At 48.3% G+C, this 14,035-nt stretch overlaps 5 protein-coding genes across 5 annotated transcripts; 2 read left to right on the forward strand and 3 right to left on the reverse strand.

Moving 5' to 3' along the window:
• The first annotated feature begins 1,959 nt into the window (after positions 1–1,959).
• Positions 1,960–7,064, forward strand: BZA70DRAFT_279193 (uncharacterized protein). Its single transcript, XM_064912737.1, has 4 exons — positions 1,960–2,608; positions 2,686–4,026; positions 4,093–6,505; positions 6,570–7,064. The coding sequence occupies exons 1-4, from the start codon at positions 2,199–2,201 to the stop codon at positions 6,666–6,668; spliced, it is 4,263 nt and encodes a 1,420-aa protein (XP_064768184.1). The 5' UTR covers positions 1,960–2,198; the 3' UTR covers positions 6,669–7,064.
• Positions 7,065–7,758: 694 nt separating this feature from the next.
• BZA70DRAFT_279194 (uncharacterized protein) lies at positions 7,759–9,417 on the reverse strand. The gene is made up of 2 exons (XM_064912738.1): positions 8,062–9,417; positions 7,759–8,001 (listed from the first exon to the last, which is right to left on the reverse strand). The coding sequence occupies exons 1-2, from the start codon at positions 9,367–9,369 to the stop codon at positions 7,978–7,980; spliced, it is 1,332 nt and encodes a 443-aa protein (XP_064768185.1). The 5' UTR covers positions 9,370–9,417; the 3' UTR covers positions 7,759–7,977.
• Positions 9,418–10,430: 1,013 nt separating this feature from the next.
• Positions 10,431–12,695, reverse strand: BZA70DRAFT_175058 (uncharacterized protein). Its single transcript, XM_064909886.1, has 3 exons — positions 12,355–12,695; positions 10,666–12,284; positions 10,431–10,583 (listed from the first exon to the last, which is right to left on the reverse strand). Exons 1-3 carry the CDS (start codon positions 12,412–12,414, stop codon positions 10,553–10,555), a joined length of 1,710 nt encoding a protein of 569 aa, XP_064768186.1. The 5' UTR covers positions 12,415–12,695; the 3' UTR covers positions 10,431–10,552.
• Positions 12,262–12,937, forward strand: BZA70DRAFT_279198 (uncharacterized protein). Its single transcript, XM_064912739.1, has one exon. The coding sequence runs from the start codon at positions 12,553–12,555 to the stop codon at positions 12,763–12,765; it is 213 nt and encodes a 70-aa protein (XP_064768187.1). The 5' UTR covers positions 12,262–12,552; the 3' UTR covers positions 12,766–12,937.
• On the reverse strand, positions 12,938–13,817 carry BZA70DRAFT_279199 (NAD dependent epimerase/dehydratase family protein-like protein). Its single transcript, XM_064912740.1, has one exon. It carries the CDS (start codon positions 13,658–13,660, stop codon positions 12,977–12,979), a length of 684 nt encoding a protein of 227 aa, XP_064768188.1. The 5' UTR covers positions 13,661–13,817; the 3' UTR covers positions 12,938–12,976.
• Between the last annotated feature and the right edge of the window lie 218 nt (positions 13,818–14,035).

The raw sequence follows: 14,035 nt of genomic DNA on the forward strand, positions 1-14,035 counted from the left end.
ATAGCTCTTATTGTCTTGGACTCAAGTCTAATATAGGAATCAACCTTTTATTTCGAGTGAAAAAACTGAGAAACGGTGGTTTATGAGAACATTGGTATATGTACTGTTACGCAAAGGTGCGACGTCGTATCACGCACACCACCACAAAAAGGAACTGCCGACTCAGCGTACGATCTCGCACTTGACCGACTGTGACCATTCTCTTCTCGAATACAGATGATACTTGCTGATACATACATGAACTGAGTATATATGCTGCTACCATTTGCCGAATCTGTCACGACCGGATCGACTTGCTCGCTTTAGCACTGTTCGTTGAACCACGACCGCGACAGCACCCAGCGACGCGAGGACGAACACCTGTACACCTTTGACTCTCAGATTAATAATGACGAATAGTCTGCAGGTATAGTCTGCTTTTGCCTTTGGAGACTCGAACTTGGGATATGCTGTGGGAACTGTCGAAGTCGGATCAGTGGACGGATGGACGCCCGTATTGAAATATCCTCTACAGCACCCCGACACCGCGACGAGTATACGACAAAATAGATGGATTTAGAAGCTCTGAACCTACACTACACGAAATGAGTTGAAACTGCTATCTTACTACAAACTACACCTCACAGCACGTCAAAATGATCGACCGCTCCCGAAACAATAGCGGGTTAAGTTCATTTTTTCGTCAGTTTTGTTCGCGCCGCGATCACGAGGTATCCCGATTTGGCAATTCTGCATCAACAACAAGCATTTTCAGGCCGATTCAAAAAGACTCGCGCGATTGATCCCAGCGGCTCAGGCTGGAATATAAAAAGGGCCCTCCCCCCCTCTCCCTCGATCATTTTTCTCTTTCCTTCATCACCCTCCAAGAGCTCAAAGAGCCTCAAAGTTTGAAAACCACTTAACTTCACATTTAATGAAAAGATAGCGCACTGGAACATGATATTAAGGTCAGTAATTATGATCTCTTCTTTAGCTTAATGCATACTGACACATGTCCAGCCAGACACGCACATTCCTTACCCTCTGATAATGCCTGAGCGAAAGCATCTCTCTATTTTCACACCTACTCCGGATCCATGAATATTCCGTTTTGTCGTGCTAGAGGCAGTCTTCATCATGGTAAGTACTTACTCGATTTCTGGTCTTTCTGTTGCTGGAGGCTGACACATACTGCCAGTCGTGAACGCCGCCCGCCTTGAAGTCTTCTACTTCTTATAGAGACTATCCGCTCTAAAATGACATCATTCCGACTTTTCCCAAGAAGCAAGACTATCTGAAGACTAGTCTTCTTATCTTTCAACTATTCTTTACTTTTTTCTGTGTTATTTCTGTGATTCTGTCAACAATTTTCAGCAACATGGCGACCAGCTCAGCCTGCTGGGGTAGGAGATATTTGGGTCAGCAACTCCGCAATCGACTTTGACACGGCGACCAGCTCAGCCTGCTGGGGAAGGGGAGAATAATATGGGTCAGCAACTAGCAATCGATTTCGACACGGCGACCAGCTCAGCCTGCTGGAGTAGGAAGATTGACAGTACTCGACATGGCGACCAGCTCATCTTGCTGGGGATGGATGAAAGACGCGGGGGGTCAAGGGGCATATTGTGGGTAAGAGGTGGATAGATGAGAGAGGTGGGGTCTCATTGTATATACGACGATGACCATTATTCCGTCTATATATAATAAGAGGAGGGAACGGTGGGGGAGGCAGGGTGGGAGTTCCGTCGTACGTCCAACGATGACTATTATTCCGTTGGATTCATTGCGACGATGGGAGGTTTGGGGCTTCAAGAGCAGTATTATTGATAATGTATTATTTAAAATCATACTCACAAAATCTAAACATAAACCTGTTATGGTTGAGGGCTAGATATCAGTGAGCAAGATAATTACGTAATGAAATGTGCTCGGCGTACGTAATTTTCAGCCAAGATTAGTTTTCATCCCATCGCCATTTACGGGCGAAGTAGAGAGAGCAAAAAAACAAAAGTAGACCTGTCCTCAGAGCTCATAACTATCAGAACCCGCATCTCTCTCTGCCAGCCCGCTCAAGGTCGTCATCTCTTCTTTCTAGCCGCTCAGACCACTTGGCAAGTTTTGGCTCTGTTCTGTCCGTCCGTTTCGTAGTTTCACAATAACTGCACGCGGCGGATCGGAACCAAGCTGCGAACCACGACAGAACTCGAGCGAAACAAACGATGTCTATTTCTCCAGTCATTCTGCCATTCACGCACTGGCCGGTTGCCTACAACGATGCATTCGATCCCGTGCCGGAGGATATCCCGACCGACGCGTCCAAATCGCGAAACGAGCATCTCGCGGCCCTAGCTCATCTCCCCTCCGACACCGTTCTCACCTGCGCGACCGTCTTCTCGCGCGGTGTCGTTCTCGGGCTTGCCAATGGTGCTATAGAGGTACTTCAATGGGATAACTTTCCTACGCACAGTGGATCCGAGGATCTAAAAGATCGGGATTTGAAGGTTGTTTCGCTGTCTCCTTTGTCGACTACGGCGGGCCATAGACAGTCTCCGGTGGTTGCCATGCGAAGGATTACAGCAAAGGATACCGAAGGTCGCTCGGAACTACTGATAAGTGCTGCAGATAACGGGTAAGCTTGGGCTATTATGTCTTTATCTGGAGGCCTGCAAGGATGACGAAAATATACTGACGATACTTCAATGACAGTGAGATCCTTAAACACTCTTTGCCCTCAGGTCGAGTCCTAGCTTCAACAACTGTTCCATTTCGACCCAACGGAATAATACCGATTGATATGTACCTCCTCGTCTACGGCAGATCTACAGAAATGCGACTACTTCATCAGGGTACCCTCGAATCGCATGTAATCATGGACGGTGTTCTCGAAAACTGGCCGATTCCACTACCGCTATTCGCCGAGCGAATGGTAACTCTGAACGCATCCGGAGACGGCATATACTGGAAGATCTGGCCTGACGAAGCACGCGTCGAGCAAATCACAAAAAGCGGAGCGCCGATTGGCCTGTTCAATCATGCCAAAAATCACTACATGTTAAATTCGGCTCAGATAAAGCAGAAAAAGTCAATGTCGCTTCCGAAAAATATGTCGCATATCTTGGGTCGGGATACGATTGCTGTTTCTCTAGGGAACTCTGAATACGGAGATATTATAGATGTTCTCACTGTCGGTGATACTCTATGGCTTATCGTTCAGACTGATGGTTGGTGTCTATATATGTGGGAAGAAGACAGATTCGATCTCGTCAAGCAAGAATCGTTCCCTGGAATCAGTGGAGCATCGACCAGCGATGCGGTAGATGACCATCATCGTAACTGGTTTGGGATCTGGAATCACGAAGGCGCGATCGTATTCGCTGTCGTCAGTCGCATTTCGGGAAAGACGGTTTGTACCGTGAACAACATGCCCGCGAGCAAAAAGCCGAACCACGTCAATAGTTTATTCATGGTGTTTTCGTATACAACGATGCATTTGAGAAACAGATCGATGCTACTGACTCCTTGGGTAACGGAGCCTTTGGACGTTGTCGTTGAGTTTTTCTTCTCAGAAGGAGAAATTCGCTACAGACTGGGCGACTTGAGAACGTTCACATGGGAAGATGATTTCTACCCCGTACATCGACAGAATCATTTCTTTACTCGTCAAAAGCCTTTCAAGTCGTTTGCGCCCCCTACGCCGATGATCGAGAAGACAAAGATGAACTTTGATGTCGTCTCCTCGTCTCCGGGAAGCCCCGCAAAGTCTCTTCTTACTGCTGAAATATCAAACAGTCCGCTTGAGAATAATAAGGCCTCTGGTCCTTGTACCAGCGGTGTGGTTTTTTCCGGGATGCTTGTTTTTGGCTGTGGCGCGTTTGTCAACTTTTACAGTCTTCCGCGGTATCTGCTTGCGTTCGAGTCACCTGAGCGGACGATCCAACTACCAGAGAGCGGGAAAGTTACGCATCTGTCGTCCATGAAGACTCCGGATAATGTCGAATATCTTCTAATTGGAACTAATGGAGGTGTGCTGTATCTGCTTGATGCAAAGTAAGTCTACTATTGTTTTTGTAACTTGTAGAGATGCTTAGTTACTAACTGTATCGCAACATCTAGGACTTGGAAGCTCTCTCCTCGTATAGCGCTTTCGGGATCACCGGTGCTGTATTCAATGTCTCTTCCCGCAAAATCAAATCTCTTGATCCGTGGTCTGGCCGTCATAGCATCCAGAGATGGCACCGTCTGTTTAGTCAACCTGAAGAAGGGTCGGAGAGTGTTCACAATCCCCGGTCATTTCGCACAGATTCGTTTACTTGCGACGCCGAAGGACTCAAATATCTTGATTGTCCTGTACGAGGACTATTTCGGCAGAGTTTGTAACCTCCGCAACGGCAAGATTGAGAATCAGACTGAGATTGTGATTGAGAATGAAGACGAATGGGAGGTTTCGCACGTCAAGCTGCGGCCTACTATTCCGGAAAACACAATGCTCTATACCGATGCGCGATATACAATCAACGGATCATCGACCGTTTTTGTCAATGTCTACATCGTGCTGGATGAGATTAGAAAATCAATCTCGTCGTCTGCGGATTCGCTGGCTTCAGATTCTCCGTGTCTTATAGTCGCAAAGTCCATTCTTTCAACACTTTATCCGTTTCACATTTTTGAAAAGGTGGAGGTTGACGGGCACCTGTCATCGGCGCAGACCGAACCAGATTCGATGACGAAGCTGGTGGAGCTACTTTTCTTACGCAAGTTCTCTTCCATAAAGAGTGTTGAAGGGGAGGATCCTATGGCTGCGTTGTATTCGGTGCCGGCAAAGCTTGGCTCTAGAGGAATCTCGAATACCCTGACTGTATTCCACGCGCATCAAAACTTGCTGCAAACCAGCGGCGAAATAACGTCGATGGTTTATCTTGTTTCCGTTGTTCTTGCGAGAGCTCTTCTTGAGGCCCAATTACTGTCTGATTCGGTCACGGCTGAAGATGCAGAGAAAGTGAAAATCCAGATTGAGATTTACATTGTTCGCTTTGTGGAAGTCATATTTTCTGTATCAGAGGAAATCGAGGGGCTGCAATACAAACGTCCATGGCTCCGAGGTTTTGCGCGATTCTGGAACTCTGACCATGCTGACTTCAGACTCGCTGCGCGAACGTGTCTACAAGCACGTATCAAGCAGCTGATAGCAAGGCCCAAAGAACTCTCGCTCACGATTTCTCGTTGGAGGGTTTTGCTACCGGGTGTGATTACTCCGAAGCGGCGCAGCAGTACTTTCAACGCTCTTCGAAGGATGAGCACCGGCGGTGGGAGCCCTGTCGAGGATAGACGGATGAGTCTCGAGCGTGTGACGACTGCCGACGCACCGGATCTTGCTGGTATCGATGAAGTGATTGACGATTCGCCAGAGTCGATGAGCGTGCTGAGCGGGTTCAAGGGATTAGACGACGACTGTATCGATGCGGTCAGCGAGTCGTCTGTGCTCGCAGTCATTATTCTAGGAAATCTGGCGTCTGAGTTTTCGGCGCGTGTGACGCACGTTGCGCACCGAGAGATTGTGACTGCTATTGAGTTCTTTTTGTTCAAGAGCGACGCGGCGTCGAGTAATCCTCGAGAAGATAGTCTGAAGACCAAAGAGCTGCAGAATATCTCGATAGAGCTCGTGGGTAAAGGGTGGACTATCTGGGGCGATGACCAGTTCTTTTCTAGTGACTCTGTGATTGGTCGTTTGATCGATTTCATGGGTGCAGATACTACGCCTATAACGCAATCAAAGAAAGCTGCTGCTACTTCGAATGGTGACTCTGCAGAAACAGATGAATCAGAGCCGACGCTTACGGACGCGGACGCTCTGCGACATGACCTGCTCATCGAGACGATCTGTAAGATCGCGCATCACTCTATCAATCGCGTGATTGAGATCTGCGCCGAGACGATCGCGAAGAGTCCTAATCCGCAGTCGCGCATCGGCGCCGTGCGCATGATCTTCTACATTGCCAAACGACATCCGGATCTGCTTGTCAACAGACTATTCCCCGTCGTTGACGCGACTATCGCATCTCTTGATCCAGCTTCTACAGGAGTGCGTAACAAGGTCGTCAATAGTATCACCGCGCTGTTCAACCTGTTTGTCAACACGTACCCCGTCATCTCTTCGCATCGTGCTCAGCAGCGTCTAGCCCTCTCTCTTCTTCCAGACATTGTCGTCGTCTACGATCTGCGCACAGGTGTCCAGATGGCAAGCTTAGAAGGCGCAAAGAACCAGCTTCTCGAGATCCAGTTCTCCCCCGAAGGCCGCCACGTCGTCGGCATCGACCGCGTCACGCACGAGGTGTATGTCTGGAAACTGGGCCACTCGTTCTTGAGTATGATCCAGAGTATCGGCGGCGGTGGACCGGCGAGTATCGGATCGGGGCATTATTCGGCTTATTATAACGGCGCGGTTGCTGATGCGGCTGGAATGGATCTCGTGTTTCCGAGGTTTGTCGGCAAGTTGAAGCACTCACATTTTGAACTGTCGGACATGAAGGTATGTTTTGCTCTTTTCATTCCAGATCAAAGATGGACTAATTACTGACGTTGCAAATATATAGAAGGAAAACTCGCATGTCTCAATCACCTTCAAACAAGAGAAGGTAATCGAAGTCGTGGTCAACGGCAAACCCCAGGTTTTCGACTTCATCCACACTTGAGAATATCCCAATTTTTTCTTTACAAGCTTATAGATTTCTTGTTTTTCTTTTTGTATCTGTTTCCGCAGTTGTGCGTTCCTTTGGTTTTTTCAATGGTTTGAAAGGCGGTTCTGGGTGGGGGGAAGGGGATGGTGGGTTATATTTCCATTCACACAAAGAACAGTACATATCTCCACTCGTTATCCCGAATGAGTGAACTGTGAAAAAATGAAGTGACTGTCTTGAAGCGTGTATGTTTTTGTCGCACATAGCATTTTGTTTTCGGCTGCATCTTGGTTTTCCGTATTGTATGGTTATTTGAATGAATTGATTGTTTTATAGTCTATAGCGTAGTTCGGGGTGGTTTAAACTGTAGACGAGCATGATATCATGCAAGATATTTCGGCACAGCTCCTGTTATCACCGGGAATGGATACTGAAAGCTTTACTCGAATTCAGGAAGAAACCCTGCGATTTAGTATGTTGCAGGTGAACGATTACATGCTATATACAAAAGCAATCCTGTCACTTCTAAAGTGGAGATTGACTGTACACACCAAACGCCTTTAACAAAACTCCCGCTCAATACCTCGACGACTAACAGACTCCCCGCATCATCTGCACATCTCAAGCGCCCGAAACATCTTCAATTCCCGCCTGCACCGCGCCTCATCGATCTCACTCACCACAACCCCGTCGCGGTTAATTTCGTAGACCTGATTCCATATCCAGACTACTAATCACCTTGATTTTTCGTCGCCTGCACGCTGCACATCCTCTGCTGCTGCCAGCCACTCCTACCATTGCGTAGAGAGTGCTTGGGACAATGGTTATTCATTTGTTCTGTCAAGAAGAAGACAATGCACGCTCAGTTATGTTTGGTTTCCCAGCGTCTTTGGGTTAGGAGTGCTCGTATAGGCTAGCTTAGCGAGAAGCCTGTGAAAGCGAACTCGACGCGTTCACTTCTTGATTGCTGTTAAGTGATAAGTCAGGTTTTATTTACGTCTGAAAAATATGAAGTTACGGTTGAAGACTTACGAAGTCTTGTATATTGAAGAGCTGGAGACTTATCTATCAATAAAGCTCTTGGCGAGTGTCTCTACTGGTGCGGCTTGATTAGGGTATTCTCAAATGTATTTAATTCAATAACAATAAAATCCAGAGACTAACAACTAATTAACGCGATCTTAACATAAACCATCCACAAAATCCACAAACAAAATTACCATTACCCAGTTCCCCTTAACCGCTCATCCCCATCTCTCAATTAATCTTCAATCGTAAATCCTCCCTTCTCTGCATACATGACGCTGCGATGACGATCCGCATATCACTTGTCCTTTGCTTTCCCGGCCTGCAGATATGAGCAATTAGCATCTCGACTGTGCAACAAAATCAATTAGAAGTCACTTACACTCTTGTGCCGACGTTTGGATTGATCCTTATTAAAGCAGTCCTCCTCCGAATGAGTTTCCGGCCTGCTGAAGTTGTGAACACGGCAGAAATGGCAACCTTTCTTGGAACCTGTAGAAGAGGTCTTGCGACGTTTCGGAGGTGGTGATTCATCATCGCTTTCTTCGCCGGCGGAGTCCTCGTCAAGCGCGTCAAGCATCTCGTCTTCGTCGTCGGTATTCTGCCTGATCACGGAGTTGAGAGGGAAGCCTTTGATATAAATCTTCTCTCCAGTCTCTTCATCGATGTTGAATGGTATGTTGAATTCATGTACTCTCCCTGTTCCTCTGTACTCATCGCCCGTCAATCTGAAGCAAATCTCCTCCACAGCCTTCATGTCGAGCGCTCGAACCGCCGGTCTCAACGCGTCGCGCAAAAGCTGGTTAGTGCAGTGATCTCGGGCAAACACAACGATGAAGAAAGAAAGATTCTCATGCGCCCGAAGTGCCAAATTCTCCAGGCGCGTCAGCCAAGCGCGAGGCGTCTCGCCTTTAGCCTGGAAAGCTCTCATGAGCTTGCAATAAGGCTGGTCCAAGTCATCGTCCGGTAACTCTTGGGCCAAAAAACGGTAGATACTCAAAAGCGAAGTCCTCGGGTGTAAGGTCCATGCGAAAGCGTCGTCGAACTTCATGCGCGCAGGGCCTCTCAGACAGGATCTCAAGACTGTCTTGATCTCAGAGTTCCTGTACCTCGCGAAGTGGAATCTCACACGGAAGAAGAACTCTCTGAAAAAATCATACAAGAGCATGCGATCTGAGGCGCGATCCCCATAATATCTAAGATTCACCGGCGCCTCAAGGCTAAACTGGTCTCGCACTTGGTTTTCAGAAGTGCTGAGCACTTCATCATCGTCGCGAGGTTTTAGCCCAGTGTTGAACAACTTGAGGATCCCAACAGGAAGCCGTTCAAGAGGCAACAGTGGAGGTGGCGTTACGGAGTCAATCACCGCTGCCGGGCTTCTTGGGCTTCTCGAGCTTCTTGAGCTTCTGGCTTCTGCAGGCCTTTCGGTCGCTGCGCGTTTTAAGGGTGTTTTGTTTCTCGAAAGGTCAGTCGCGTGAGCGCCAGCCTCGCTACTAGTTGACTTTACAGCCGTCTCAGCTTGCGCCGGCGCGGTTTGAAGGTCAGCGAGCATCTGAGATACAGGCCCTAAGGTCGTCGATGCGGGCTTGCTGGCTTGCGCCAGATAGCTACTGCCGACTTGTTTTCTTCTTACAGCGGTTTGGATAACAGCTGAGGATTCTGTGCCACTTCCGCGTGACGAGGTGTCCATGGTCAATGATTGTTAAAATAATGGGCCGGGGAGAAGGGTGGGAAGGGAGTGTTGATGTGATATCCCGGAGAGCGGGCGCCTCTCTTATAGACTGGGGTTGTTTACCCGGACGATTCCTATTTCCACTAAAGCGTGGTCTGATGAGCTGCTGTCTGTCTCCTTCACTGTGCATCGCCGCTATTTATTAAAGTTCCACACCCGAAGTTAGCCCCACCTCGTCGCCATGTTCGCTCTACCTTCGGCGCTCGAGATCCTCTGATACGGTTTGGTCGGATTACACTATTTAATAGTAAACAATAATAGTTCAGAAGCGAGTACGAGACTGGGTGTGAATATGGGAAGGCGAGCAAGAAGATCTAGAACGCCGGAGTAGCCAGTTCATAGAAAGCCAGCGAATCTTTAGTCTACGCTTCCGGCGTAACCTTTTCCGAACAAATCTTATCGCTCGCAGTATCTCCCAACGACGACCTGAACCACTCAGCGATGCGACTTTGTTACAATGATGCCAATAGAACAGACGATTGATGATGGAGACATGAGTAAGAGCAGTGCAGGAACATAGTCACGAAATAGGGCTGTGGGGGGATGTTGATACCAAGCGACAGAAATAGAACTGATCGGCCGGTCTTGCTGGTAAAGCTGCTCAATAGTACCTTCCTAGCTGCCCCATCCTGCCTCAATCTCGCGGATCTGAATATTTTCGTAGCAATGAGGCTAATCTTGTCGCAGAGAGAATAAGATGGTTTTTGGAAAGAGGCTTTTGAGAATGTACAAGGCTGTTTACGAGAGGAACGCGACTAGATCAAAAGAAGTTTCTGGGAGTTATAGCCGAGCGTCCCTTGGCGATTTCAGGAGTTATCTTGAGAGATCTTGTGAATGTGGAGTCTTACCAATGAAATCCATAGTCAGTCTCGTGAAAGATGGTGAAGTACAACCGTAGCTGTTATGGCGAGGAGATAGTGGTGCACCGGGCGTATTTTTGTGAGAGTATTGTACAATCAATGTAGAGATTCACTATATACACAACCATATACACAACCAACGCCTTATCCTTACCCTTACTCCTCACACCACTCAAACTTGCTCACTTGGGGCCTAACAGGCTCCCCGCATCCCCTGCATACATCCAGCGCCCTATACATTTCCAGTTCGCGTCTGCACCGATCCTCGTCAATCCCACTCATCACGAACCCGTCGTGGTCGACATCATAAACCTTAGACAGCCGGTCCCAGATCCATCCGCGCACGAGCGGATCTTCGATCGGGGTGTGTTCGCCCAGGAAGAAAATCATAGACATAAACACAGGTCGGTGGACTTCCACTACTGTAAACTCTATGGAGCGCAAGAGGGTCCTGTTGTGGCGTTCCAGGTTTTGCTTCCGGTGCGCAATGTAGCTGTTCAAGCTGTGCTTCAGAAACGGATTTTTGTCAATATTTGTGAGTTCCTCGTAAGAGCAGTACGCAGCCGGCACGGTGTAACAGTGGAGGTAGGCAATAATCATCTGCATGAACGTAATGCTACCCATGAACTTGAACGAGGTACAAATCTCATAGTCAATCTGTGGCTTTCCAAAGTGCGACGACTTCCATTCTTCGTAGCTTGCAGCAGCCGGGCAGATTTTGGGCTGGCGTTGCGGAAATCGTGTGTCCTCATCGAATATGAGCGTTCGCGGGTCTTGCGCCCGAAGAGCCTCGAGATAATCCTCCAGGCACTTTGCTAGACATATCTCAAGATTCATATCAAGCACACAGAGCTTCCTATGTAACTCTTTCACAGCCCACCAGCCATCCGCGTTGAGAAACTCCGGTTTCAACGACGGTTGCTTAGTGAACTCTTTTCCGAACCCAACCAGGATATTGTCAAACAGCCTGTTTGCTTCAATCTGGAGCTCGCCAATCTCAAACATGTACTTGATCATCCCATGGTACATCGTCTCCGTGTACGTCTGCGCTCGGCAAGCTTGCCACTGGGGAAGGTTGAGCGTGATCTGCCCTGCGTTGCGCGAGAACGCTGCGTTGATGGCCTGCATGTACAGCGTTCCTTCTAGCAGCACGTGGTTGTTCCCGCTGTAATACTTCTCCGGACCTTGCAGCTCCATCAATATCACGGCACCTTGAAGCATCTTTGACAAAGCGTTTGAATTAGTCGTGTTGCTCATCTCGTACAGTGGTAGGAGAAGCGCAGCGCTCGTACAGTCGTCGCACACCGTCATCCCGCCAAACAGCGAAGGCGGATTCACAACGCCAGACGAGTATCCTGAGTCTGGCATCAAGCGACTGACTTTTGCAACTGTCTTTTTCTCTGGAATATCGTATGCCTCCAGCGCTTCCACCAATTTATCGCCCGCGCCCTGCATGATGTAGCCGATTCCTGTCTTTTGCAGTCGTATAGCTTCGACGTACCAGTTGTAGCTCATCATCCTGATATCATCACTGCCAACGATACCGGCACAGTGGCCCAGAACGAGCGCCCGTCCGGCGAACGTAGTTGCTGAATTTATTGGCGACAGGACAATAGCAGGCAACTGTAACAGCCAGAGAGTGGTAGCGCTTTCGCTGCTGGCTCTGCCCACCATCCGGCACGTTGACAGAAATAGAGAAACGCAGTGGCTGAAAAGATCGAATTCTGGAAAAAGCTCGAGATCGTGGAGGCGTCGGTTCGTCAGGATCGTTTTGTATCTGTCGACTAGATGTGGCCATTGTCGACGATCTTTTCTCGAAAAGTCGAGCGTTCTGGACGTCTTTGATAATTGCTCTGAGTTCTGTGAGGTTGCGGTTTTGGTAGTCAGAGTGCGGTCTGGTCGACTGCTGCTCTTCTCGACTCGCTGAATCTTAAATCGCAGGCCGGTTACAGGACCGCTGCATTTCAGACCTACTCTCGAGCATCGATTGCAGTGAGGATGCGTCTCGTCGCACTAATCAAAGAAGTAGAGAGTAAGCTGACTGTTCCTGGTAAGCATCGACAAAAGCCGCTGTGGTACTTACTTTGACCCTCCGTCGCCTGCATTCCGGACATCCTCTACTTCCTCCAGCAACTCCAACCATTGCAAATCGGGCGCTCGAGTCAGCGTATATGGTTTACCAAGAAGACGATCAAAGAGGTTCTTTGTTTGGCGGTGGAGGTCCCATTGTCTTGGGGTTAGGACTGACTTTTACGGATTAGTGAAGCGAGCTGCGCCTGATATGGAACTCAAAAGAAAGTCTGCTTCTCGACTGTGCTGTTTAATACTCTTTGTTTTGGATAGTATCCGGATTGTGAGTTTGATCCTGATGGACTGTTACTCTGGACAAAGAATCAACATCTTTTTAGAAACAATGATTGTCTTCGCTGCGAGAAACCATCTTTGTGCGGCTCCAGATCTGAATGTTATCCAGCCTTTAACTAAGTCGGATTAGCTTGCCAAGCTCTCCCATCAGAACGAGACGATTTGAGCTACAAGCAGGCGATATTGAAGAACTGAATGATATCGGATGAGATGAGAGTCAGGATGGTGCGATGGTGAGTACACGTGACATCATTTAGTAACAGTAGAGAGGATAGGATCTTATTAGAGAATTATAACCAAACGATCTACATTAAACCGACTAGACAGAGCAATCATCGCTCTCACTTGTACTCCTTCGCAAGCTCGACGAGCTCTGTGTTTCCGTAAATACCAACACCCTTCTCGCCCTTGTTAATCAGCACAAACGCCGCCTTTGCGATATCCTCAGCCGGGATCGAAGACGACTTGGTGAACCCGCCCAGCACCGGGATCTTCCTGAGTCCCTTGTACAGACCCTGAGCAAGCGCCTCGGCAGGTCGTTTGTCCTCCGGCCGGTCGCCGAGAATAAGACCCGGTCTTAGGATGATTGTGCGCTCAAAGTCGAGTGCCTTGACGTCACGCTCAAGCTCGCCCTTCATCTTTGAGTACGCAAAGTATGCGTCTTCAGAAGCACCTGTCGACGACACCAAGACATAGGTCGTCGCGCCGGCGGTCTTTGCGGCTTTCGCGAGGTCGAGATTGAGCGTGTAGTCGATCGCGTACTGCTTCTCGAACGATCCGGCGGTGGCTTTTGTAGTTCCGAGGCCGGAGAAGAGGATTTTTGTGTCGGAGGGGATGGCAGAGACAAGGTCGGGAGCGACTGTGTTTGTGATTTTGTTGCTTGAGGCGGAAAAGTCTAGCTTGACTGCTTTGCGAGAGATGGCGACGACGTTGGTGATGTCCGACGGGAGTGTAGCAGTCCTAGCTAGAGAAGTGAAGAAGCCGCCGACTAATCCAGTAGCACCAACAATTGCAAGAGTCGTCATTGTAGATATAATAGCTAGAGTATCGAGATAACTAAAGTTGACTGATGTGGATGTCAATCGTAGACGTCGGTATAGAAGTGGAGATTGGATGAAGGTGGATTATAAGTAAAGAAGAGATATGACGTGCAATTGTCCTCCGTCGGGAGTTTAGGTCTCCGATAACTCAATTTTGCTGACGGCCCAGAATTATTTTCCAGCACACAAACAGTGCTCAAGTTTGATGACAGTGACAAGGACAGTAATTTAAACAAAATCGGAGAAATAACTGTTTTGTCTCTAATAAATATGAATAATCAGAATATTATCTCATGGATGGCCGATAAGACAAGGTCGTACAGAGGTAACGTTTTTAGAGTCAGTTACACAGATGTAACA

Source organism: Myxozyma melibiosi (genome assembly GCF_037950935.1).
Source record: "Myxozyma melibiosi strain Phaff 52-87 chromosome Unknown BZA70scaffold_6, whole genome shotgun sequence".
Lineage (NCBI taxonomy): Eukaryota > Fungi > Ascomycota > Lipomycetes > Lipomycetales > Lipomycetaceae > Myxozyma > Myxozyma melibiosi.

What these genes read in the sequence shown, in the direction of transcription:
- BZA70DRAFT_279198 (XM_064912739.1), top strand. Translation starts at nt 12,553, where the DNA reads ATGGAACTCAAAAGAAAGTCTGCTTCTCGACTGTGCTGTTTAATACTC.
- BZA70DRAFT_279194 (XM_064912738.1), bottom strand. Translation starts at nt 9,369, where the DNA reads ATGGACACCTCGTCACGCGGAAGTGGCACAGAATCCTCAGCTGTTATC. An exon ending in CCAAACGTCGGCACAAGAGT is followed by an intron (nt 8,002 to 8,061) that starts GTAAGTGACTTC and finishes TCATATCTGCAG; the next exon opens with GCCGGGAAAGCAAAGGACAA.
- BZA70DRAFT_279193 (XM_064912737.1), top strand. Translation starts at nt 2,199, where the DNA reads ATGTCTATTTCTCCAGTCATTCTGCCATTCACGCACTGGCCGGTTGCC. An exon ending in CTGTATCTGCTTGATGCAAA is followed by an intron (nt 4,027 to 4,092) that starts GTAAGTCTACTA and finishes CGCAACATCTAG; the next exon opens with GACTTGGAAGCTCTCTCCTC. An exon ending in TTGAACTGTCGGACATGAAG is followed by an intron (nt 6,506 to 6,569) that starts GTATGTTTTGCT and finishes GCAAATATATAG; the next exon opens with AAGGAAAACTCGCATGTCTC.
- BZA70DRAFT_175058 (XM_064909886.1), bottom strand. Translation starts at nt 12,414, where the DNA reads ATGGTTGGAGTTGCTGGAGGAAGTAGAGGATGTCCGGAATGCAGGCGA. An exon ending in GCAGGCGACGGAGGGTCAAA is followed by an intron (nt 12,285 to 12,354) that starts GTAAGTACCACA and finishes TTCTTTGATTAG; the next exon opens with TGCGACGAGACGCATCCTCA. An exon ending in GTCCACCGACCTGTGTTTAT is followed by an intron (nt 10,584 to 10,665) that starts GTCTATGATTTT and finishes CGGCTGTCTAAG; the next exon opens with GTTTATGATGTCGACCACGA.
- BZA70DRAFT_279199 (XM_064912740.1), bottom strand. Translation starts at nt 13,660, where the DNA reads ATGACGACTCTTGCAATTGTTGGTGCTACTGGATTAGTCGGCGGCTTC.